The sequence below is a fragment of the Condylura cristata genome, unplaced genomic scaffold (assembly GCF_000260355.1).
Source record: "Condylura cristata isolate star-nosed mole 26May11 unplaced genomic scaffold, ConCri1.0 scaffold00025, whole genome shotgun sequence".
NCBI lineage: Eukaryota > Metazoa > Chordata > Mammalia > Eulipotyphla > Talpidae > Condylura > Condylura cristata.
In genome coordinates, this window is record NW_004567126.1 from 14,704,553 (window position 1) to 14,731,728 (window position 27,176).

Here is a 27,176-nt window from a genome sequence, read left to right on the forward strand (position 1 = left end):
CACTGAAGTTGGGAAAAAAAAAACAATTTTGTTGTTATAAAGTCTGTGACAAATCACTTCAAATACATGCAGTGATCAATTATGTTTAATTCTGTTGATAGGTCAAATAAGATGAAGTTTGAGCATGACCACTGGGTTTAGCAATGTGGAAAATCATCCAGTGACTTTGAAAAGATAGGTTTCATTGAAGAGGTAAAGGCAGACTTACCAGAATGCTTTCAAGAGAGAAAGAAGGGGAGCAACTCAAGTTTGTTATAAAGGAAAGCAGAGAAGGCTGTTGGCGGCTGTACATCTAATAGAGAAAGGAAAAAAATAAACCTTAAGTAAAATAAAGAGTCCATTATACAGCTGTGACTATTGTGAAGAAAGGCAGAGCAGGAAAAGGGGACAGGGTGTCCCTGAGTGTGGGAGGAGGATACAAGGCTGATAGATTTATCTTTTTTTCTTTATAAAATTGTTTTTCAGATGGGAGAAATTACAGCAGGTTTATATACTGATTGGAGTAGTCTGGTAGTTAGGGGGAAACTATGATGCAGGAGAAAAGGGGAAGAAATGCCAAGGCAATGTGCTTGATTAGTTATGAAGGAATAAGACTCAGTCACAAGTCAGAATAGGCCTAAAAGGAGAAGAACTGTCCACATGAACAGGAATTAACATGTACCGTTAGAGAGATGATGGTTTGGCAAATTCCCTTCTGACTGACGTTTTCAGTGATACAGGAAGCATCACCACCAAGAGAGAGTGAGAGGAAAAAACCTACAGGAAGGTTGAGGAGAGTCAAGAAATGAGAGTTATCTGGAAAAGTGTTCATTCTTATTCAACTGTCTTTTTCTTGAAATGTCTGCCCTCTAACTAGTGGGCCCACGTCTTATCTTATCCTCCTATCTCTATCCAGATATCAAAGTTTATCTCACTCAGGCTCAGTTCTTCTTCCTTACAGTTCCTGCTAATTTAGCAAATTTTTTTTTTTTAAAGATTTATTTATTCGGACAGAACTGGGGTACAGGCCAGAGATGCGGAGGGTGAGAGGATTCACCAGAGACAGAGCGGGGTACAAAACAGGCAGATCGACAAAGTACACTGCTGAGGGGAGCAGCGGGCGGGTCAGGAGAGGTCTGCCGCGCCATGTGGTCTCCTCCGGGTCAGGAATCGAACTCATGCGGAAGTGGCTTAAGCTTCTTTGTGCTGTGCTTTAACCCGTTGTGCCACCAGGGAGGGCCCTAATTTAGCAAATTTACAGAATTTTCCCAACTTTTATTTTATACCCTGGTAAATTCAGGCAAACACTTGGATTCCTGGCTTCTTTCCAAAGCACATTCATTCAGCTCAAACAGGACTGAACTCAATTTAAACACTACCGTCATAAAAGGTCATGAGACTCAGGTTTCTTCCTTGTAGCTACCAGCTCTACCAGCATTCTCCTCCCCCTCCACCCCAAGTAAATTATTAGATACTACCTACATATGACCAATTACAAGGCAAAAACATACTCATTTTCAGGTGAGATTTATATTCATGGACAGAACGCAAGGGATGAAGACTTGAAAGTTCCCTAATCCTATGCAAAAGTCTATCTAGTCCTCTCATCATCCTACGGATATCTTGATGTCAGACAGGTCAATGTACCTATTTCAGAAAACCAAATTAAAAAAATAGATCAAAAAAAAAACTTAAGGTATGAGACCAGAGAAATGAATAAAAACAAATACAACTTATCCTAGGAATAAAGGTTGGTTTTACACTTGAAAATCAATACATCTAATACATGTTATTACTAGATAAAAGGCCAAAAAAAAAAAAAAAACCACAAAACCCACATAGTAATCTTAATAGATATAGTAAAAACAAAAAACAAAAAACAAAAAACAAAAAACCTGACAAAGTCTAGAATCCTTTCATCACAAAACTAATCAAATTAGTAATAGTAATAGAAGGGAATTTACATAACTGATAAAGGGCATCCAAGAAAAACCAAGTTGACACCATACTTAATGGTGAAAGACTAAATGCTTTGCCCCGCCCTCCCAACATCAGGAACAAGACAGACATGTCTACTTCATCATTCCCATTCAACACTGTACTGGATGTTCTACCCAGAACAGTTAGGCAAATCACAAGAGCTTATATAGAAAAAAACTCTAAGGGAACCCCTAAAAAACTATTAGAAGTAAAAAACGAGTTCAGCAAGGTAGCAGGATACGTGACACATGATCAATATATAAATACTAATTGTATTTCGATATACTTTTGAGGGAAACCCTGAAAAAAAATTTTAACACCCCAAAAAACCAAAATATTTTGGAATAAATTTAACAAAAGAAGTCTAAATTTTATGCTTAAAAAACTACAAAATATTGTTGGGAGAAATGAAAGACTGAAATGAGTGAAAAGACACTACTAGGAAGTAAATTAGAAAGATAAAGACAATACTCTAGGCTCTTCACATGAACGGAATCATACATTATTTGCCTTTCTGTGGCTGGCTTATGTAACTGAACAATGTCTTTATCAGATTTCATCCAACTTACAGAGTGTGACAGGTAATCTTTCTTTTTAAGGCTGAATAATATTCCATTATGTATAGATACCATATTTTGTTTATCTGTTCATCTGAGGGCCACTGGTGTTGCTTCTGTCTCTTGGATACTGTCAGTAATGCTACAATGAACATCGTCTACAGATATGTTTGAGGCCCTTCTTTCAATTCTTCTGAATATATAGATAGGACTGTTGAGTGAGGGGTACTTCTCTTTATAGTGACCAGGTGTTCCAAAATTTGATGGTGGTGCTGGCTGCATATTTCTAGAATATACTAAAAATCACTAAATTATACATTTCAAATGGGTTAATTGTATGGAATGAGTTGTATCTCAATAAAGCTGTTATAAAAAAACAACTCTCAAAGACTGAATATAGGATTTTGAATGCACAGGATAATTAAACTGGTTAAATAACCAAATAACTTTGACTCTTATTTTCAATGAACTGGCTAGATATTTAGGCATTTCTTGAGACAATTTAAGTGTTTCTTCAACATTGAATATTAGAGGAAGCAGGAAAATAAACTTTCATTACCTGTCTTTAATTCATAATATTAAAACGCTTCATATTTTGTTTCAGGAAATACTATAAAGAAATAGCAAGTTCATAATAATTACAGTAAATTTTATTTCATCTGCTCTTTAGATATACCATTCACCAGGTTTTTAAAAGACAGAGAAATAAGGCAGGTCTTTAGAGTTCAGATTTACCTTTGAAACGTCACAATTACTGTAAACAGAAGATAAAATCTACCCTTTTTTGCATAAAAAATTTAGAAAATCAAAAAGTTGTATGTCCAATGTCACTGACCATGGAAAGGGCAATAAATTTTAAAAGTTAATTAAAATTTTAAAAACAGGAGAAAAAATAGGCATCAAATTCAGATTCTCTCTCACTGTTACAAACAACTAGAAAAGCTAATAGCAATAGACAAGACACCAATGCTTAAAACTCATTTTGCTTCACCATTTTCTTTTCAGCATTACCCAGACATTTTCAATTTTGTTAAGACTCAAAGACACAGCTTTATAAAGATGATGAGATAATCTAAAAGATTTCTCATGATCTTTTCTTTTTATCAGAGCAGAGTTAAAATAAGAGAGAACTTCCTGAATTGCTAACTTTAAAACAACAGGTTCCATATCATTTACCACAAAAAAGAGGTAAGCTTGTAAATCAGCTTTCTGTGCTGGTCCCAAGGTGCGGCTGAAACAGTGGCTACCGTCTCATTGCTGATAGGGTTGTTGTTTGGGACAGTCCTTTTCAGATTACATTTAAACACTTCAACAGCTTTTCTTAAATAGTCTCTCAGGGTTGATTTTAAGGAAAGGTGAAATACTAACAGTTGATTTCAGATTCTTATTACAGATTTTTCAAAGTCTGTCTGCATGCTGAAGCAGAATTATGAATGGCTACTCGAAGAGCTGAGTTCCCCTCAGGAATATCACAGGAATTGATGACTGACTGTAGAGCCCGAGTATACGCTGCAAATAAAGATTTGTACAGTGAAGTCAGATTCTAAACAACTCTCCTACCCTCTTTCCTATTAGTACTTCTTTTCTACTTTGGATAAATCCATTGGATAAATATTTATTGAGTACTTTACTACCTGCTAGGTACTCTGTGAGAACAAAAAAGACAATGGAAAGAATGGGCACGAAAATGATTAAATTGCAGTGTAATACTTTGAGGCTAGGTGCATATACAAGTGTTATAAAAGAATGGAGTTCAGAATGAAGGTAAAGGAAAAGGTGAAAAAGATTTCCAGAGTTGTAACATTTCCGATGATCTTAAAGGGTAAAGGAAGGAAAGTAGATATTCTAGGCAGAGCGATTAGTGTGTAAAGTGTAAAACATATTTTAACAAAGGTGAAATATACTGGGAATAGGAAGTTTGCTAAAGCCGAGCATCACCCACAGAGAGAAACATGCCAATTATGCCATGCCTATGGTACCGCCATGGGGCGAATAGAGGTTTTAGAATAGGAGACTAGCATGGCCAAATTTGTTTTTAAAATAAGTAACTCACAGTACTTTGAAGAAACTCGTATTCCACAAAAGGGGCACTAGGGATACAAATACTGGTAGCATTTTCGGTGTGTAAATGAAGGTTATGTTATCTCTACACTACATAAATCAATATTTGTAAGGACATAAAAACTGTTGCTAGAAGAGACTTCCGTTCTCTCTAGTTGGGACTCCTGATAGAGATAGGGTTTAACGCTGGAACTCATTTTCCTCACTGTCCCCTGGCAAACTAGCATTCTAATGGGGACCTTAAGGGGCCTAAGTAAAGTATTAGGATAACAGGGAATTCAACTGAACAGAGGTCTAACTGAATGACCATAAAGGCAGCTCTGATATATTTATTTATTATGCATATGTAATTATCATTATGTTCTTCCATCATGCTCAGAGTTGTTTGATAAAGGGGTTATATAGTCTGACATATATATTTTAGGCACTCAATAAATGTTAAACTACTGCTATCACTTTTTTTACTGTCCCCAAATTTATTATCCTCTATGAAACTTACCTCTGTAGTTTTTATAGAAAATACAATTGTTGGCACAGGTGTCAGGATGAGTGTCCAAAAACTCAGGACCACAGCAGCACAGTGGAGGTAAAGTAATATTATACAGTTGCATTTTCTCCTGTATCTGGGCCCTTAAAGCTTCTACATACCTAAAAAATAAAAAAATAGTATTAATCCTGATCAGCAAAGAATGTGCATAAGCCCTTATTTTACTACCAGCTTTAACTGTTAAAACTATTTCATATCTCTGTGTGCTGACTCTTTGCTGTACTGGGGAAAATATAGTCCTATTCCTCAGAGGCATCAGGCAATCAAAACATTTGGTGAAATTCTGCACTCCCAAGTAAGGAAAGGTATGAAGACACAGCCAACTCTCTTTTAAGGAAAATGAGAACACTGACATCCTATCTAGTCTTGCATAATCGCAGGCAGAACTTTTCAAATACCGTAGGTTTTCCTTTTCTTCCTGCTGTTTCTCTCTGGCTTCTTTCATTTCCTCAAGTTGTAGCTGGGCTAATACTTCACTCATCTTCTCCCCTGATGGTGGCTCTTTATGAGAGTTCATCCTTAGTATCCTCTGCTCTTCAGCATAACGTTGCTGCTCTTTCTTTTTCTTAATTCTGAGAATAAAATTAAAAAATGGTCAGAAATTTCATAAAATTATTATTTAGAATTTGTTCTAGATCAACTAACTGAAGAAATTCCCAGGAATAAGGAAATCTGTTTAATATCCCTTAGCATAGCCTCAAAAACTTCTGCTGATTGATTCTTATCCCACAGTTTATACACATACATAGATTTTCAAATGGAAACCACCAATGGATATTAATAAGAGTTTTTCTGTATGGATTCTCATACAAGAGCTTTCTCTAGTTAGAGAAAACAATAGACAGGACTTAACGATTTTGAATGAAACAGCGTAACAGAGACCAGATTTGCCTTCTCACCTTAAACAACCAGATAACTAAATAAAAAAAATCAACCAAATATACAAAATACAAAAATAATGGTTTTCAAGACACTGAACATTACAAGAGGAAAGGCAGCGGGTGTGTGGACACCCTGAGTAAGTGGTAGTAGTAGTTTAGCACTTAATGAGTACTTACGACATGCTAAAGACATGTTATAGATTATAACCCCTTTACCAAATAATTCTGAGGCATGCTGGGAAAACATAAATGATAATTATCTACACATGATAAACATAAAATACGTATCAGAGTTTGCCTTTTATGGTCATCTCACTTAGGCCTCTGTTTAGGTGAATGGAGCTGTAAGTCCCAGACATAAGAGCAGCCAGAGTTCATAGATCAGAACAGCAGAGGAGAGTGCGTTGAGAGCCCCTTAGATCTACAGATCTACAGATACTTAGATCCTCCTACTATGCAACAGAGTACTGTGCGTGTATGTCAGGAAATGACCAGGAAAGGTTAAGGACAGAACCAGGTAAAGGGTAAGAGTGAACAGTGCCCTGTGCTCACACAGAGGTGAGAAAAGTATCTGTTCCCTCTAGCCAGACTGCAACAACTCATAATTCACAGAGCATCGGTAATTTTCAGGAAGGTTTTATTTTGGTAGTAAGGAACAGTAATTCCAGAAAGAGCTCTGCTCCAGATATACTTAACAAGCTATAAAAGTAAGCCCCAAAGTACCTTAACAAAATCCAAAAACAAAGCTCAGGAAAATATATAGGGATACAAAGATATTCAGCAACCAACAAGATGAAATTTACAGTGTTGAACACCAAATCAAAGAGTATCAGGCACATAAAGTTAAGGCAGAAAAATACAATTCATAATGAAGAGAATATCTAGGTGAAAATGAACCTAGAATTGATAGTTAATAGAACTATTAACTATTGGTAGTTAATAAAATTGATAGTTCTATTAACTATCAATTTGTTAAGTTATTACAGAAAACAAGTAATTACAACTATATATATTTAAACAGCTAAGATATAAGACTAAAGAGAGGCTGGACCCAAATCACAGAACAGAGCATTTACACTCAATCTCCCATGATGACTACAAATCTACACCTAAATGTGGACTAATCTACACAGAAACAGATCTGAATCCCAACTGAACAGAGCTTCCAGAACAAAGGATAAAAAGGCAATACCCACAAGGGAAGAACTAGAGACACTCTTGCCAAGGAAGAAATCTTATTACAAAGAAGCATAGATAGGAAGATATCATAAAGGTGCAAAACTTTAAGCGGTGGTTTAAGCAATTTACGGTGGGAACACAAATCTGGCCCCAATCAAGCCACTTCTCTGCAGCTAAACAAGATCTCCCGAAACACAGAAGACTAGGGAGTAGACATGGTTACTAGCCATGCTCCTCTGACAGCCCAAGGCCTGTGACACTCTGCTCCCATGCTCCCCACCCCCTACCTGCAACCTACATTAGACAGGTGGGACCCACAGCCACCACAAACCCCATGCACTGCAGCAGAGGCACACCAGAAACTCCAAGCCCATGCACCTACTGCTATGGGGGTAGCAGCCTGCTGCCCCCCACATTTCAGCACTGACAGCAGTTTGGCAGCAGCTGCTGGCCAGGGTGTCCACAGGCCTGCTCTGCTGCAAAGTCCACTGTGCCAGCAAGTCCAGTTATGTCTGCAAGGCCTGCAGTGACGCTCCAGTAAAGCAATATCATCTACAACTGCAAGGCTCGTCTTTCTGCCAGACTTACCCACAAGGCTCCTACCACCAGGTCCCACACAGCTACCCCCTCTTGAGACTGCGCTGCTGCTGACCCGTGAACACCAGCATGGTAGGCAGCCCAAACAAACCCATGCACTGCCAGCAGCATCTCCAGGCAGCCACAAGTTAGGCTGGACCACAGCACCACCCACCGAGGACATATTAGCTCCAGAGTTGAGACAAACCCAACCAAAGCACACTGCCTGCCTGACAAGACTGACAGCCCCAGACTGCCCACACACATCAAGTAGGTCATAAACTAGGAGAAAATATTTGCAGAAGGTATGACTGATAAAGAAATGGCATCTGAAATATACAAAAAATTCTTAAGCAACAATAAGAAAATAAACCTGATTTTTAAATCGGCCAAAGATCTAGACAGATACCTCAGCAAAGAAGACACACAAATAGCAAATAAGTATATGTAAAGATCAGATGTCATTGGGGAAATGGAAATTAATACAAAAACTAGATGCTTCTGCACTCCTAGAAAGAGCAAAATCTAGACTGCTGATAGTAACAAATACTGACAAGGATGTGGAACAAGAACTCTCATTCACTGCTGGTAAAAATACAAAGTGGTCCATCTGCTTTACTGAACACACTCTGACTACATGATCCAGAAATCACACTACTTGGTACTTAATCAAAGTTGAAAATTATGTCCACATAAACCCAATCCAAGGAGTATATTTATTCATAACTGCCATATCTTGGGAGCAACCAAGATGTGCTTTAGTAGGCGAAGTGGCTATGGTATATCCAGATAGTGGAATTACTACTCAGTGCTAAAAAGAAATAAATTAAAAGTTATGAAAAGACACGGAAGAAACTTAAATGCATGTTACTAAGTGAAAGAAGTCAATATGAAAAGACTATATAAGATGTAGTTCCTACTATATGACATTCTGGGAACAGCAAAACAATGGTGACAGTGAAAAGATGGGGGTTGTCAGGAACTGGGGGGGAGCGGGGTGACTAGGCAGAGCATGAAGTTTTTTTAGTGCACTGAAACTATTCTATACCATACCATAGTGATGGATACATGTCATTTATACTGGCTCCAGACAGTGTAATCAGACAAGAAGGAGAGAAAATTTAAAGATTTAAAGAAATAAAACTGTCTTTGTTTAAAGATGTCATGATCACTATGTAAAAATATCCAACAGAATTAAGTAAGTAATACTTAATAAAGTTACAGGGTATAAGATTCATGTCCAAAAATTAACTGTTTTCCATATACTAGCTACATAAACATCAGAAAATTGAAACTTTAAAAAGTGCCATTCACAATAGCATCAAATACATGAAATACTCACAGATAGGGGATTAGAGATTTGAAAGACTTCTACACTGAAAACTGTAATTGATAAAAAGTAAAGACAACTTAAATGGAGAGATTATAATTTGTTCATGGTTGGGACTTGGTAGCATTGGTCCATTCTCCTCCAAATTACCTATAGAGTCAACACAACCCCAATCAAAGTCCAAGGCTGTCTTGCAGAAACTGACAAATTAATTTTATCTGACATACAATAACTAAGACAATTCTGGGGGTAAAAATTGGATAGCTAACACGATCTGATTGTAAGCATTATTGTAAAACTACATTAACCAGGATATTTATGGTATTAACACAAAGAGAAATGAATAGGACAGAAGAAAAAGTCCAGAAATAAATCCACACACATGTGGACAACTCATTTTTAAAAATATCTTCATATACAATTTATATACCATAAAATTCCCATCATCACAATGCAATATGAAAACATTTAATTACCTCCAAAAGAAACACATACTTATTAACATTCACTCTCCACTACCTCTTCCACAGTCCTAGACAACCACTAGACTAGAAAAGGTTGTCTAGGACAACCTTTCTATCTATAGTCACACATTTGCCTGTTCTAGACATTTCATAGATATGGGATCATACAATATATGGCCCTTCAGGACTTTCCTTTCATTTAGTATGTTTTTAAAATCTACTGATTTTAAAAGGCTACTCATGATGTAGCCTGTATCAGTATTTCATTCCCTTTTATTACCAATATTCTACTGTAAAATATAATTCCATTTAAAAATTTGTATGCAAATGCTCACAATAGCTTTTTTGATAATAGCTGAAAACTGGAAACAATCCAAATGCCTATCATCATGTGAATGGATATAAAGACTGTTGTATAGTCATGCACAGCTTAACAACAGGGATACATTTTTTTTAAATATGTTTTTTTTATTAAAAAGTTTATTTTTACATCATTTTGCATATTTTTTTTTCATCTCAATTGTAATCCCCACGGGTTTCCCATCACCAAATCACCCCTGTGCCACCACCATAGTCCCATGCATTTTCCTCCCTTCCCCCCCCGTTTTTGATCCCATTCCCCACTCCACCCCCACAGAATGTCTCTGGTCTATGGTTGTTCATTATTTTTGTTATTTTCTCGCCTGGTCCATTATACTCCTGCTATGAGTGAGACCATCCGGTATTTTTCTTTCTCTTTCTGGCTTATCTCACTAAGCATGATCTTTTCCAGCTCCATCCAAGTTGCTGCAAAAGACATGTGTTTCTCTTTTTTGGTTGTTGAGTAATATTCCATTGTATATATGTACCACATCTTTCTAATCCAGTCATCTACTCTTGGGCATTTTGGCTGCTTCCATGTTTTTCCAATTGTAAATAAAGCAGCAATAAACATGGGGGTACAAGGGGATACATTTTTTTTAAATAATATAATGGTTTATTTTTACATCATTTTTGTGCCTTTTTCCGTCTCAGTTGTAATCCCTATGGGTTTCTCATCACCAAATCACCCTGTGCCATCACCACCATAGTCCAGTGCACTTCTCTTCCCCCACCGTTTTTGATCCAACAGGGACATATTTTGAGACTACATGGTTAAGCGATTTTGTTTGTGTGGGAATGTAACATAAATAAATGGAACATGTAACACAGAGGCTACATGGCAGTAGCCTATTTTTATTGGGACCACCATTGTACGTGGTCCATCACTGCCCAAGCCTTTGGCTAAAGTGTTGTTAAGCAACACATGACTGTATATCCATAACTCTAATAGTATTCAATAATAAAAAATGATGAACTTAATAATTACACTGAGTTAAAGGATAAGAGCACAGAGTACATGTTGCATAATTCCAGAAAATGTAATCTACAGTGACATAAAGCAGATGAATAGAAGCTAGGGATGGAAGGGACAGCCAGGGGTAGGAGAGAAGGGCTACTTTGGGTATGAGGAAATTTGGAGGGATAGGAAGTTCACTAGTTTGACTACAGCAATGGTTTCATACATATATGTCAAAACATCCAGTTTGTACTTTAAATATGTGCAGTTTACTGAACATTAAATATACTCATTTTTTAAAATAACATCTAAAAGTAGAGGAAACAAGCAGCTTATTGAGAAAATCATCAGAAGACCTAAGAAGCTTTGTTAAGAAAACTGATTCAAGTCTAGAGCTTATAAATATATGCTGATAACATCAGTTGCTAAAAATTACTTTGAAACAAATGAGCGATTGTTTTCTGAATAAGTGGTATGAGGCCAACTCATACTCACACCTCTTCAATACAGTCTGACTGCTGAAAACTCTGGGCTTCTATTCATTTGTGGCAGGCTATTGACTCCAGGGAATTATAGCTTTCCTTTTAGTTTAACACAGGTATACGTTTAAAACAAGGAAGCATCCTGCAAAGACTGTTAAGATCAAGCACTGGGAAAGTACAAGGGTCACGGGATGGAATTATAAGCATAACAGAGGCCATGTAGAATCTGATAGCTCATCACGGGCCACTTCTAGCACAGTGACAAGGCTACTTTAAACAAGGATTTTCTTACAACTATTCTTCTACACTCGGTGCTCTTTCCTGATCTATGACTATAAGTTAAACTGAGTATTCTCTAAGAATATACAACATAAACGGCTTTTATGGTATGATTCAAACTCAACGCAATATAAAGTTATAAGGTAAAGGTGAGAAACCTCAGTGCTATAGTTTGGGCAGAGAAATATATTTTTATCCCAGTGAAGTTTAAAGGCATACAAGGCTAGGTCTAACAGGTATGTGAGAAGGGTAATACGAAAAAAAGTTACAACAGGTACACTACATATCACGATTTAAAGTATATGTTACCATGCTATTACATCTCACAATGAATGTGTGAAATAAACAAGAGCATGAAAAGAGAACAGAATTTAAAAGATCAGCCTAAGATCACAGTTACTCTTAGCTAGGGGTTTACGTACAGAAATCTTATCCAGAGATCTTTATCAAAATTAAATCTTTTGAGAATTTTCTTATTTACTTAATTCAATAATTCCTTGCCTTGTGAAAAAAGAAAATTGAAAAGGTTTTTCTGTAGATAATGAATCAAATTGAGATTTTTCAATACTGAAAATTAAATGGAATCAAGCGAATGAAAACAGGTAAGCTTAGTTAATAATATAATTCTCCATACCAATTATTATCTAGTACCAGTAAACTAAAAGCTAAGGAAACACATCAGCATTGTTTTTAAAATGTTGACACCTTAAGTCTTGGTAATAGGATAATTATTAAAAATAATGGAATGAATCAGCCACTCCCCTTTACTCCTAGTCATTACTCACCTTACAGTTAATTTGTGTCTCAATTTCCCAATCTCCTGATCTACGCCAATGTGACTTAAGACCCATCGATCACACTACCAAACAGCTCTATACGGTCAATAATGGCCTAGGACATTTTATCCATTTATCACATATATTCTCAATGAAAGAATACTGTACTCAAGATAGCAAAAACTGATTCAACGGGCGAAAAAACTTAGATATTAAAATAGTTTTTGGCCTTTCAAAGATTCATAGCACATAAATAAAAATACAATATATCTAGGGATTCTCTACTTCTTACCATTATACCTTTTGTATGTCCTCTGCTTCAGTCACTACCCACCACCCCCTGTAACTCACAAAGCTACAGCCCTGGCATAGAGCATGCCCCTGCAGTTCAAATGTCTTTAACAACCGGCCAATCTGACATCTCTGTGTCTCAAAAGTAGTTTTCAGGGATAAGAATTCACAGCTTTGGTCAGATTCAGGTTAAGAACCTTTTAAAAGGATAACTTAAAAAAAGATAATAAAGGCAACCAACAAATCTAACTATAAAGGCTGATATAACCCATCATTCAGTACATGTTTATTTTCTTCTCTGATATCTTCTAAACCCTCTCATGAAAATATAACTTCCAGTTGACACATAACAGAAACTAAAGTAGGTCAGAAATCAGCAAGCCAATATATTTTTTCTCCAGAACCCTGATGTGAATACAATTATAGTTGTTTTCTGCTGATACCAACTGGTATTCTGAAATAGTGTCAGACTTTCAGGAAAAGAGAAGAAAGAATTATAACGTACTACCAGTTGGTTTACAAACTTGCTCTAATGGGTGTTTGTACAAATAAACAAACACAGACAATAACAATTTATATATTGAAGAGAATTCTGACAATAAAGTTATCACAGGCACAGTACATTAAAAATGAAATTAAAAATTACAATCCCAACAACTTAAAAACTCTAGTAACTCACTCATCACACCATTAACAAGGTCACACAAAGTTAAACTAAAATAGAAACCAAGAACCAAAATGAGGGCTACCCTGTTTGGCTCTACAAATTCTTTCTTCTTAAGAAATCACAGAAATTTGCCAAAATCAATACTTTCAAATAAAAGTACTTCTACTTCTAAGATAAGAAACAGATTTATTTCAGGACTAAAAAAGGTCCACTGTAAGAAAAACCTTCTTAAGGAAGTAGATGAAAGCTTCTTTGGCAGAAGAGGATTTATGGTCTAATCTAGGATAGTCTAAATCTTTGCCTGCTGATCTTGTGTTTCTATTCAACCTTTTTCTGTGTCCCCAATTCCTAATTCTCACAGTATTCCTTAGCAATTTCTGAAATCATTCCTAAAAGTAACTATTATTTCCTCTTTTTTCCCTCAAGATTTTATTTATTTATACATACAGAAATAGGGTACAGGTCACAGGTGTAGGGGCAGCAAGAGGATTCACCAGAAACAGAGTGGGGAGCAGAAACAGAGTAGGGAGCAGAACAGACAGACTGACAAAGTACACTGCTGAGGGGAGCAGTGGACAACACTGGAGAGGTCTGCTGTGCCATGTGGGTCACTTCCAGGGTTGGGAGAGAGCTTGCACTGCAGTGCCATGGCTTGGGCTAGGCTTCGAAGTGCGGCACTCCAACCTGCTGCACCACCAGGGAGGGCCCTACTATTATTTCCTAGTGGACTCTATCTGGATTCCCATTTTTCATCTCAATTACAATATAAAAACCCCAAAATTAATTTTCCTTCTCCACTTCTACTTCCTTCTTGGCAAATCTGTTTTATAGTACCCCATTTAACTACTGGCCTATGCCATAAACTTGAGACTTATCCTTAAGTTCTCCTCTGACAAAATCTCACCAATTCTATGTCATGCTTTGCTTGAAACTGCCTCCTGATTAAAGCTTCTCTGCTTCTGGTGTAAATGAGGACATTTTAGAGATTTCAAAGAGGTTAGATGCCAGAGTCAAGTAAATCTGGGGCTGAATACCAGTTCTGCCACTTGCTAAGTGTGATCTTTAAACTTAGGCAAATTATTTAACTCTTGAGCTCATTTTCTCACCTGTAAAATGAAAGAATAAGTAAAAATTACCTCCCAAGGTTACTGAAGTAAGTAAATGAGCTAATGCCACATTCAACACCACCTGGCACACTAGTAGCTACTTCTACCCTGCAGAAACACATACTTGAGATTCAATGATGAGGTATCAACACATAGTAAGAGCTTAATTCACTATAATCTCTTTTTAAAAATTGATTTCACTGCTTCTCTTCTAAAGCATTACTTCAACAATTGCCTAACACAGTTTTAGCCATTTTATCATTTCCTCACATTGCTTCCAAATAGCACCTGTTTTCAAGATAAATCTGTTTTCCTCATGACATTAAAAGTTTTTTATGATCTTAACTTTCCTACTTCTTAAGGCTTACCTCTTGCATCCCTTTGCTCCAATCATATCTACTCAGAAGTGATATTTTCTCTCATGAGCTGTTCTTCCTTTTGCCTAGAGTTCCTATCTGCTCTTTTTTCTTAATCCAATTCCCATTTGATCTCATATGCTACCACATCTAACCCTTCAAGCTCAGTCCAGGAAGTCTTACCTATCCAGCTTCATCACACCCTCACCACTAAGTTCAAAACAGCTTTTGTGTTTTCATATATTTTTGTCCTTTCTTTCTTCCAATAATATTAAAAGAAATATTTTATTTTATTAATATGTTACTTGAGAACCTTATATTTATATTCTGAGAGAAATTAGTTTGCAATGTTGATTGTCTTATAATGACCTTGTCAATTGAGCATCAAGGTTACACTGGCTTCTAGAAATAATCTGGATAATACCCCATTTTCCATTCACTAGAATATTCTTTAGTAAAACCTGGCTTTATTTTTCCCATAAGTATTTGGTAACTAATGTTTATTCTGTACTCAGCATATTTACATCTTACCTCATTTATCCTCACTGCAACTTTATGAGCTATACTGCATTATTATCCCCATTTTATACAGAAGAAAGGGAGGCTTACAGAGGTTAATTTTCCTAAAGTCACAGAACTGGTAGATAAAGAGTTGAGACTTGAATGCATATTTCCCCATGTTCTGCCCATGCGCTATACTGTCTTGTAAAACTTAGTATGTGGCATTATAATTATGTATTATTCATTCATCTACCTCCCCATTAGTGAAATCTCTCTAGTAAGATCCATGAAGAATGGGATGTTTTTACATTTTTCACTCCCTCCCAAGTCTAGTATCATGTCTACAGATTCCTAATTGCTCAATGAATGACTGCTACATGACAGAATGGAAACATATCATTTGATTCTTACAACAACTAGGTGATGTTATCACCTAAGCGTTATTATCAATTCCTGTTTATAAAGCTGATGTATATTTCAGAATGCTGCCAAAGAGGTTTATCTTTAAATTAATTCATATAATCTATATGAAGAGAAGGCACAGTGATTTAGTTTCTTCTACAAGAAAAAGCAAGATGGTTTTTAATTATTTGCAAACTATCAACAAAATTAAATTTTCTGACACCATCTGTAAGACAGAGACCTCCACAGCTTTTCTGGAGTTAAGAATATCAATCCGAAGAGAAGATTATGCATGAGAAAACAGCAATAAAATAAAAGCCTTAAGCAGAAAAGCTTTCAAAGAAGGTCAGCAGTATAGCTAAGGAAGAATACCCCACTGACTATACCATGTGGGGGGCATGTCATAAGAAGATTTAGGTTGGATAAAATACCCACAAGAAGGATAACTCGGTTTCAGTTAAATGAACTGAACTAAAATTTCATTCTGTCTTTTGCCTAATAAGTCTGTGAAATGCTTCAATGGGCAGTAAAGAATTAAAAGAATTTTTTATGCAGATCAGATTATAATTATGGCTGAATGAAGATAAATCTGGTCTAGATAAAAGAATGAATTTGTTGAGAGCCAACATCTTTAGATTCTTAAATTATCATCCAGAAAGAATATCTAATTACATTCCTAACGAATATTAAGAGTAGAAAAGATTTTTGAAATATTAAAATAGAGTCCTGTCCACAGGTTACACTAGGTAACTTCATGACAATCTGGGCAACCAGACTCCAAAACACCCCACTTTGTTATCATAAAAGATGTTTTTTGGACAACAATATTGTTGCATACAGGAAGAGGGAGGTGGAAAGGGGAGCAGCACATAAGAATTTTAACAGGGCCCTCCCTGGTGACACAGCAGGTTAAAGCACAGCACTAAGAAGCTTAAGCCACTTCCGCATGAGTTCAATCCCTGTCTGCCCCAGAGGAGATCCACATGGCGTTGGCAGACCTTTCCTAACCTGCCTGCTGCTCTCCTCAGCAGTGTGCTTTGTCGATCTGCCTGTTCTGCTCCCCACTCAGTCTCTGGTGAATATCCTCTCACCCTCCCCATCTCTGGCCTGTACCCCAGTTCTGTATGAAAAATAAATCTTAAAAGCAAAAAAAAAAAAATTTAAACAAAGGAGCTATTAAATACCTCACAGGAAAAAACCATTCTCACCTATGGCTTACAACATGAAAATTTCAGAAATCCTTTTGCAAAATAAATAGGTACCTCATTCAGTACTACCAAGGGGCCCTTTTCTTTATGATGAATCTATTGCTCCCAAAATTAAATATACTTGTGATTAAAAAAATTAAGACTTGTCAAAATAGAGGAAATAATTTCTATTATCAAAAGGCAACTCCTAAGCATTTGGGATATCTTATTTTAGTTAATTTTTTCACAACTATTGTTGCTGCAAAAAGCTTTCCTCCCACTGGTTCCAAGGCTTGGGATGTTTAAGAAGCTGCCCTGGGGCAAGAGACAGATTCAAGCAGAAGCTCCAAGAACAGGCCCCTCAAAGACTACTAGACTAATATTTAACTTAGGGATTTTTTTTTCATTTATGTACATGAGAGAACTTAATATTCTATAATTTTTTTTTGTAATGTCCTTTGTCAGGTTGGTATTAAGTTATGCTGGTCTCTATAATTATTTGGGAAGTGTTCCCATTTTCCATTTTCTATAATAACTTATGCATTACTTTTCCCCCTTAAATATTTGGAAAGAATATCCAAATAAAGATATCCAAGACTGAAGTTCTCTTTTTGATGAGACTTTTAAAAATTGACTACATCTCTTTAAGTGATATGGGATTGCTAAGATTTCTAATTCTTTTGGGGTCAATTTTTTAAGGCATTCATTTATTTCAACAAACTAATCAATTTTTTCAGTTTATAGTTAATCATCTGTGGGTTCCTTTTTCATAATATTAGGAGGTTCTATTTTTCCTCTTTTTTCTTTACTGGTTATTAAAAGTAATATATCCCTAGTGAAACAGAATTTTCAAAGAGCCAATTTTTGACTTTTTAATTTTCTCTACTTCAAAATTTCTACTCTTTATGACTTCTTTCTTCTGGTTTGCTTTGCTGTTTTATTCTAGCCTCTTAAGATCAAAAGTCATTTTTAGCACTCTAGCATTATTTCTAAACACTACATTAGTCAATTTTGATATGATCTATGTTCAAGTTTTGATATGATCTATCTTCATTATTTTTCTCTTCAAAATATTTCTTAATTTGCATAGCAACTTTAACTCAGGATTCCTTAGGACTGTATTGCTTAGTTATCTCTAGCTTTATGTCAATATAGAGAACATTCTCTGCAAATAACGCAAGATGTGATCAATTTTGGTAAGTGAGCCATTAAGTACTTGAAAGAAATGTATTTCATTATTGCTCAGTGATTCAATGAATATATTTCCACATTTCTTGAGGTAATATCTAGCAGTAAGTGACTGGGCCATAGAGTAGGTGCATGTTTAACTACATAAAATTCTAAACAGTTTTCCAAAGTGGTTGTGCTCTTTTCCACTTTCACTATCAATACATAAGCTACAGCTAATCTATATCCCTGTCAATGTCTGGACTGTTAAACTATTCTTTTTTTGATCTACTCTGGAGAGTCTGAAGTGGTACTCCAATGTGTTTCCCTATTTTAAGATTGTTTCAATTCTAGGTGATATATTTGATTCTATTTTAAAAGGTGAAAGCTTTATATGATCTGAAGAGAAACCAGAGTATCTGACTCTATTTTATAGGTTTCAGTTTTCTGATGAAATTTTTACATATTTGCATTTATTTTGTCCTTTTTCTCTATTTCTTAATATAAAACAATATTAATTGTTTTAAAGTCCTTCTTTGCTAGTACCATTATCTGTGACACCTGTGATCTCCTTCTGTTGGCTCTTCTTTCTCTTGGGTTTTAGTCATCTGGTCCTATTTTTTAACATACCTAAAAAATTTTGATTAAATGCTGAATATTGCTTTTAAAATTTTTAGAGCCTCCAGGCCCTCCCTGGTGGCACAGCGGGTTAAAAGCACAGCACTGAGAATCTAAACCCACTTCCGCATGAGTTGGATTCCCGCCTGCCCTGGAGGAGATCCATATGGCGTGGCAGACCTCTCCTGACCCGCCCGCTGCTCCCTTCAGCAGTGTACTTCCTCAATCTGTCTGTTCTGCTCCCCACTCTGTCTCTGGTGAATCCTCTCACCGTCCGCATCTCTGGCCTATACCCCAGTTCTGTATAAATAAATAAATAAATCTTTTTTAAAAAAAAAATTTTTAGAGCCTCCATTTTAGGGCCAGCCCTTACACTAGAGGCCTCTAGATACAAGCCCCTGGTGGAAAGAAACCTCAGGAGCTTCTTTACTTGCCTAACTACCTCAAGGGACTAAAAAGAAAGCCAAACAAAATTGTAAACTCTGGGAAGGCTACTCTACCCAGTTGTAGGGTACTGCCCAGAGGCTCAACCTAAAACTATTAATATACACAGAGAACCCAAAAACTCTGAAGAAAAACTTATCAAAATAATAGTCCGGTTTAGTAAAATAGCAGGATACAAAATCAACACACAAAAATTAATAGCCTTCCTCTACACAATCACTCTGAAGAAGAAGAAATCAAGAAAACCATTTGCTTTATAACTGAAACAAAAAAAGACCACATACTTGGGAATAAACCTAAAGAAAGAGGTAAAGGACCTCTACAAAGAAAATTATAAAACATTGCTAAAAGAAGGCACAAAGAAATAGAAAGAGATTCCTTGCTCATGGATTGTAAGAATTAACATCATTAAAATGGCCATCTTACCAAAAGCAACTTATATATTCAATGCTATTCCTATAAAAATTCAATGATATTTTCTCAAAGAAATAGAAAAAATGCTGATGAAATTCATATGGAACCACAAAAAGCCTTGAATAGCCAAGGCTCTTCTGAATAACAAAGAAGGGAGTGGAGGTATCACACTCCCAGGCTTCAAACTAAACTACAGTACCATGGTACTGGAACAAGAACAGACATACAGGCCTATGGAATCGAATAGAAAACCCAGATATAAATCCACAGCTTTATGGACAGCTAATCTTTGACAAAGGAGCAAAAAATATGCAATGGACCAAAGAAAGAAAGTTTGTTAAACAAATGGTGCTGGGAAAGTTGGGCTCCTACATGCAAAAAAAATGAAGCCAGGTTACAACTTTGCACCATACACACACAGAAAAACTCAAATGGATTAAAGATCTAGACATAAAACCTAAAATCATAAAATATAAAGGAGAAAATATTGGTGAAACACTACACAACATACATCTCAGTAACATTTTTAAAGATACATCCCCCAAAGCAAGGACAGTGAAAGAAAGGATAAATAGCTGAGACTACATCAAATTTAAGAGTTTCTGTCAGCAAAAGAGACACTACATAAAACAGACACTCCACTGACTGGGAGAAAATTTTCAAACATAATACAAATGATAAAGGACTGATCACAGAGATCTACAAAGAGCTGACAAAACTCAACAAATATAACATGAACAACCCCATCAAAAAGTGGGCAGATGAGCTACAAAGACACTTCCAAAGAGGAAATGCAGATGGCCAACAGGCATAGAAAAAATGTTCAGCATCACTTGTAAAAAGGGAAATGCAAATAAAAACTACAATGAGATACCACTTCATACCAGTGAGAATAGCACATATTTAAAAAAAAAAAACAGGCAACAATAAATGTTGACAAGGGTGTGGAGAAAAGGAACTCTCCTACACTGCTGATGGGAAGGCAAACTGGTACAACCACTATGGAGAGCTGTGTGGAGGTTTCTCAAACTGCTAAAAATGGAGATTCCATATGATCTAGCAATTCCACTCCTAGGTATCTACCCAAAGGAACACAAAACAATAACTCAAAAAGACTTCTGCATCCCTATGTTTATTGTTGCCCTATTTAAGTAGGCAAGATGTGGAATCAACCCAAATACCCAAAAACAGATGACTGGATCAAGAAGATGTGGTATATATACACAATGGAATATTATTCAGCAATCAAAAAAAGATAAACTCATGACATTTGTGGCAACATGGATGGAACTGGAAAAGATCATGCTTAGTGAAATAAACTAGAAAGAAAAAGAAAAATACTGGCTGGTTTCACTCATAGCAGGAGTGTAGAGATCAGGGACCTGGTTGGGGGGGGGGGTAGAATACACATATATCAATTTGTAATAAAGTGAAAAAAGAACATCAACTAACAACTATAAACCAGAGACATTCTATGGGGAAGGACGAGCACATGGGACTATGGTGATGGCACCTAGGTGAAGTGGTGGTGAGAAGTTCACGGGAATTACAACTGAGGTGAAAAAAAAAAATACACAAAATGAAGAATAATGTAAAAAGTGTATAAATTTTTTTAAAAAGTTTAGAGACTCCAAATGTTATATATGAACAGAAAAAAGATCAGTCTTTGCTAGGCAGAGAAAAGTTTTAGCATCTGAATTCATTAAGGTTGTTTTACAATTTGTGTAAGGCTTAATTTGCAATGAGTTAGGCCATTGTGTTGTATAGTTCTCTAGGGCTTTCAACTGAATACCTGATATATCATTTGGGTTCTTGTTCCCTTACTTTACCCCAGTATGCTCTGAATTCTGCATCAGTACCATAAAACTACAGAAAATTTTTCTGTTTTCCAGATGTTGCCAGCCTTCTTTTGTGTACAAAGTAAGACTCTGGCAAATATCCTGGGGAGAAAACTAAACTAATGTTGGAGATCTCTCCAATTTTGTTAATTCACTTCCTGACACTAACAAGTTGTACTTGTTTGTCGCTCAGAAGTTCTTGGTCCAAATTCACTTTGAAAGGTATATTAAAAATTCCTACAGAGGCCCTCCCTGGTGGCGCAGCAGGTTAAAGCACTGCACTAAGAAGATTAAGCCACTTCCTCATGAGTTCGATCCCTGCCTGCGCCAGAGGAGATCCACATGGCGTGGCAGACCTCTCCTGACCCGCCCACTGCTCCCCTCAGCAGTGTACTTCGTCAATCGGCCTGTTTGGCTCCCCACTCTGTCTCTGGTGAATCCTCTCACCCTCTGCTTCTCTGGCCTGTAACCCAGCTCTGTATGAATAAATAAATAAATCTTTAAAAAAAAAAAAAGTTCCTAAAGAAATACTTACTACTGTCCTTTGTTTTTTTTTGTTGTTGTTGTTGCTGATTTAGGAAATACTTATTTTCCACTGTTCCCAGGATTCTAGTTCCTTATTGCCAGAAATATAAAAGTCAGCCCTCCCTAAGTATTCAGTAAGTTTCTCAGACTCAATGTTCAAAACTAAACTCACTGGCTTCCTGTTGAGTCTGTTTTTGGATATCCCCTATTTATGTTAATGGTACTACCTTAACTCACGTGGTTCCCTAAGAAGAAAATTAGTAACTACCCTTAACTATGCAACACCAAATGAAATTGGTCATCAAATCCTATGGATTCTGCTTCTTCAGTAATATTTATTAAACACATGACTCTCTGTTTCCAATGTCCTTACCATCCTATTCAACTGTTATAATAACTTCTTATTTAGACTCTGTTTTTTCTGTTCTCTCTAGAATTATGTTTTCACTCTGCTGCCCAGGTGACCTTTCTAAACTACCAATCAGACCTTAAGGTCTCTGCCTTAAACTTTCACCAGTTTTGTTACAGCCCCACATTTCACTTCCACTAGGTTAGCCACCCCAAATTTTCACATTATTTCTCAGACAGATGTCACACTTTCACACTAAATTCCTTAACCATCTGGAAAATTGTAATTTAGCTTTCAAGACCCAGTAAAAACTCATCTCTGCTGCCTTTATTGACTCCCGACACAATCTCGTCCTCACTTTTCATGTAGAGTTATAACTATTATTTCTATTTCTCTTTCTCCTTTTGTCTGGCCTCCTTTGGTACTTATCCTACTCACCATCATTGTCATTACCACCAGCACCATCAATTCTCATGAAGCAATAAGTATTATTTATTATTTTATTAAATGCCAGGATCAGTGTTTGGTATTTTATATATGTTTCTCCACTTAATTCCATCAACAGTCTAGAAGACAGGTATTATAATTCTTTCTGTCATTAAGGATAATGAATTTCAGAGGTGAAGAAACATGCCTAAAAAGTGGCAAATTCAAATCTAACCCTAATTCTAAACCTGTGCTGTAAGCCCCTATACTGCCATATATTCACATTTTATATTCTCAGCACAGAATATAGCATTTGGTATATGGAAGATTCTCAATAAATGTTTGCTGATTACTAAAAACTATCAAACAAGATAATATAGGAAAGCCATTATAAATGATAAAATTCTGCATGTATATTATTTCCATCTATCCTAACTCAGTTCATGTTTTTTTTTTTCTTCTTCTTCATCATCCTTCCCCACTTCCCCAATAAACACACATTTATCCATCTAGGCACAGTTGAAAGATAATAATTTCTCTAAATATCTAGATGGAATCAGTACCCCTTCTATATGCACAAGGATTCTGTATCTACTTCTTCTATGTATTGTTTATTTGTATACAATTGTTACCTGATCCACCTTAGATTATGAGTTTGGCAGAAAGGAAACCACATTTTATTTATCTCTGAATATTGGAAGTTGTGCCTAGCGAAGTGCCAGGATATGAGAGGTGCCAATTAATGTTTGCTGAATAAATGCAGAATCACTCCTAGAACTGCGTAAGAAGGGAGGTTCTTGTTTGGAACTCACATCCTCCACCTTCCAATTTTAATGAATATGTTAACTAATAACATTGTGCAACTTTAAGGTACACAATGTGATGATCTAATATACATATATATCATGAAACGACAGCCAGAATAAAGTAACTCAACTATCACCTCACACTGCTATCTCGTATTGTGTGTATGAGTATGTGTGATGAGAACATTTAAGAATTACTCCCTTAAGGGTGCACAGTGAATTCCTGGTGGAAATTCTCTGGGGACTATACCTGAGAAAAGAAAGTAAGGATTGCACAAAAATGAACAATGATGTAAAGTACATACAAGTAAATAAATTATGAATTAAAAAATACTGTCAGCAAATTTAAAACAGAAATACAGTATTGTGGGATATAGTCACCAAGCTAAGAATTATTAGATTGCCAGAACGTACTTTCGTATAACTAAAAGCTTGAAAATGAGAAACTATCTCATTTTCTCTACCCTCCTGGCTCTGGCAACTATTAATTTACTATTGCTATAAATATGACTTTTTAATATTTCACATATAAGTGATATCACAAAGTTCTCAGTTTATCTTATTTCACTTAGGTCAATGCACTCAAGGTTCATTCACATTGTCACAAAAGCACAATTCACAAAAGAAGTAATTGATATGCTGGACTTCATTAAAATTCAAAACTATGGCTCTGCAAAAGGCACTGTCAAGAGAATGAGAATTCAAGCTATAGACTAAAAGAAAATGATTTGCAAGAGACACATTGATAAAGGACTATTTCTAAAACATACAAAGAACTCTTAAAAACAAAAATCAGAAAACAACTCAATTGAAAAAAATGGACCAAAAATCTGGGCATCTCATCAAAGAAGATATACAGATGGCAAATAAATATGATGCTCCACATCAATTGCAAATTAAAACAAAAATGAGGTCCTACTAACACACTTGTTAGAATGATCCAAAACACCAACAGCATTAATGTTGGTGAGGATGTGGAGCAACAAGAACTCTCACACACTGCTGGTAGAATGCAAAAATAATAGAGCACTTTGGAAGATGATTTCGCAGCTGTTACAAAACTAAACATATCCTTACCATTTGACTCAGTAAATGCACTCTTTGTTATTTACCCAAAGGAACTGAAAAACATAAATCCATACAAACCTGCACATGGATGTATATAGCAGTTTTATTCATAACTGCCAAATCATACAGGCAACCAGGATGTCCTTCAGTAGGTGAAGGGATAAACTGTGACACATCCAGGCAATGGAATTATTATTAAGCCCTAAAAAGAAATGAGCTATCAAGCTATGAAAAGGCACTGGAGGAACCTTAAATGCATATTATAAAGGTGAAAAAAGCCAATATGAAAGGCTACATACTGTATGATTCCTACTATATGACATTCTGAAAAGTGGAGAAAGTGAAAAGTGTAATGGTTTCTGGAGCTAGAGTACTAGTTATTTTTAAGACAGTAAAACATTCTGTACACTATCATAATGGGTATATTTGTCCGGACTCATGAATACACAACACCAAGAATGAACCCTAATATAAACTACAAACTTTGGGTGATAATAATGTGTCAATATAGTTTATCAGTTGCAACAAATGTACCACAGAATGTTGATAGTTGTGGAGCTAGTCCATTTGTAGGGCAAGGAACAAACAGAAACTATTTCTGTTCAGTTTTGCTATGCTATGTTCTTAAAAAATTAAGTCTATTTAAAAAACATAGCTCTTTTCCTGCTTTTAATAATTCTACCAATATCAAAAAGTTGTTTCCACTATGGTTGAGAAGGTAAAACCACAGCCTGATTATTTCCAAAATCATTTAACTGACAATTTAAGCCTCACAATGACGTTCAAAGAACTTACTTTTCAATTTTCTTTTTACGTTCTTTTTGCCTTTGATATTCTTTTACTTGTTCTCTTTCAATATCCATGAAAAGTCGTCTATATCTCAGGTACTGCTTTTGACGCTAAAGGAAAGAAGTTGTAATTGTTACTAGGAAGGAAAATATTCTGTCAAAGACAAGAAAGTGATATGGTACATAAGTCACATGGAACTAAGTTCTTAACTTCCTTCTTTTTTTTGATGACTCAGTATAATATGACATACAGCAAATGCTTTCTATCTTCAAGCACATTGCTATTAGATATTGCAGACAAAACAGATAAAGAAGTTCCACATTAGTTTACCCTTAGTATAATCCCTTATCTACAGCACTTGAGGACGTGATTATATTTGATATATGTTTACTCTGTTTCCAAGCACTAAGTGCTACAGACAGAAAGAATATGCGAGATACTTTATAAAAGACCAGTAGCCACCTTAACTTTAAAAACCATACCACATTTGAATTCTCTTATTTTCAATGGATTGAACAACATATAATAAAATAATCCTCCCAATTGCATTATTTCCCATCTTTATGAGATGAGAAAAAAAAAAAACCATACCACAAAAACATACTGTAAATATAGCACACTACAGGGGGAAGAGGATGAGGGGCTGTGGAAAACAGAGCATCATACTTCAAAAGGGAAAAAATAAGTAAAAGCAAGTGCTACTATCTTGTGTGTGGTCTGCTTGTATCTTCAAAGGGCACACATGATTAAAGAGCGCTAGTGCACACAGATATTTTTGTGCTTTGAGTGACTGTGTCCTTTTGGTAAATTCAGTCTTCAATCCTATGGATAAATCACAATCATCAGTAGTATTTTTTAAAACACAAATGCTCCAAACCTACTTTTTTCAGAACTGATTCAACAGATCTGGTTTGGGTTCAGATATTTGTATCTTGAAAAAGGCTACACATTTGATTCTGGTGCATGGCTGATGTTAAAAATGTAGGTTTAAACTAACTTTACATTGAAAAGAAAGAAAACAGGAAGCCATAATAAATGAAAAGTCTTCCTTTGTGGGAAATATACACAACTAGGGAAATTCACGAGGATCTCTCCTTTCCTAAGAAGGTACCCTGAATCCTAGGACCCTGAGAAAGAAGTTCAACTAACTATAAAGACACAATCAACTTCTTGGCCTTCATCTATGAAATCTGTACTATTAGTTCATATGTAAGGATACAACCGAATTTCCAATTTCATACATACTACTGGAGTACAAAATGATGTCCAAAAGCATCACTATATACCTCTTTCTTAGCTTCCTCTTGATCTACTCCAGACTGAAATGCCAGTGGATTTTGGAACTTAGTGTTCAATCTTGATTGATATTCATCATAAACCTGTCAGAAAAGTCCAGTCACTCAAAGTGATAAAAACTGCCAAAGCTAGCCCTGTGCAGACATTGATACAGAGTTGTAAACCAATGCTATCTCAATGAAAATTTTTTAACTAAATAAATACTCAGGAATAAATTTAACAGAGGAAAGATAAATTTTATACCCTGAAACTTATAAAACATTGGTGAAAGAAATGAAAGATCTAAACAAATGAAAAGACATTTTCAGTTCATGAATGGAAGGACTTAATATTGTTAAAATTGCAGTACTCCCCCAAAATGGTCAATATATTTAATGCAGTCACTATCATAATTACAGTTGACTACTTTGGAGAAGTTGATAAAATGATCTTAATTCAACACACCAAATTTAGGCATTGTAACTTTAACATGTTCCAGCTCAAAGTCTGAATAGTTTACTTCTTGGTGACCTTACTT

At 35.8% G+C, this 27,176-nt stretch overlaps 1 protein-coding gene across 3 annotated transcripts in view; it reads right to left on the bottom strand.

The window, feature by feature from the left end:
- Window positions 1–3,150: 3,150 nt before the first annotated feature.
- Window positions 3,151–27,176, bottom strand: part of CCDC15 (coiled-coil domain containing 15) — a 43,184-nt gene continuing 19,158 nt past the window's right edge. For 2 of the 3 annotated variants that reach the window (XM_012729350.1, XM_012729349.1), the window contains exons 11-15: window positions 26,650–26,742; window positions 25,370–25,473; window positions 5,523–5,696; window positions 5,077–5,225; window positions 3,151–4,025 (exon numbers count right to left, since the gene is read on the bottom strand). In XM_012729350.1, the coding sequence (XP_012584804.1) occupies window positions 3,904–4,025; window positions 5,077–5,225; window positions 5,523–5,696; window positions 25,370–25,473; window positions 26,650–26,742 (642 nt within the window). In that variant the 3' untranslated portion in view covers window positions 3,151–3,903. Of the gene's footprint in view, window positions 4,026–5,076; window positions 5,226–5,518; window positions 5,697–25,369; window positions 25,474–26,649; window positions 26,743–27,176 lie in introns of all 3 variants that reach the window. The other variant, XM_012729351.1, reaches the window with a different exon arrangement.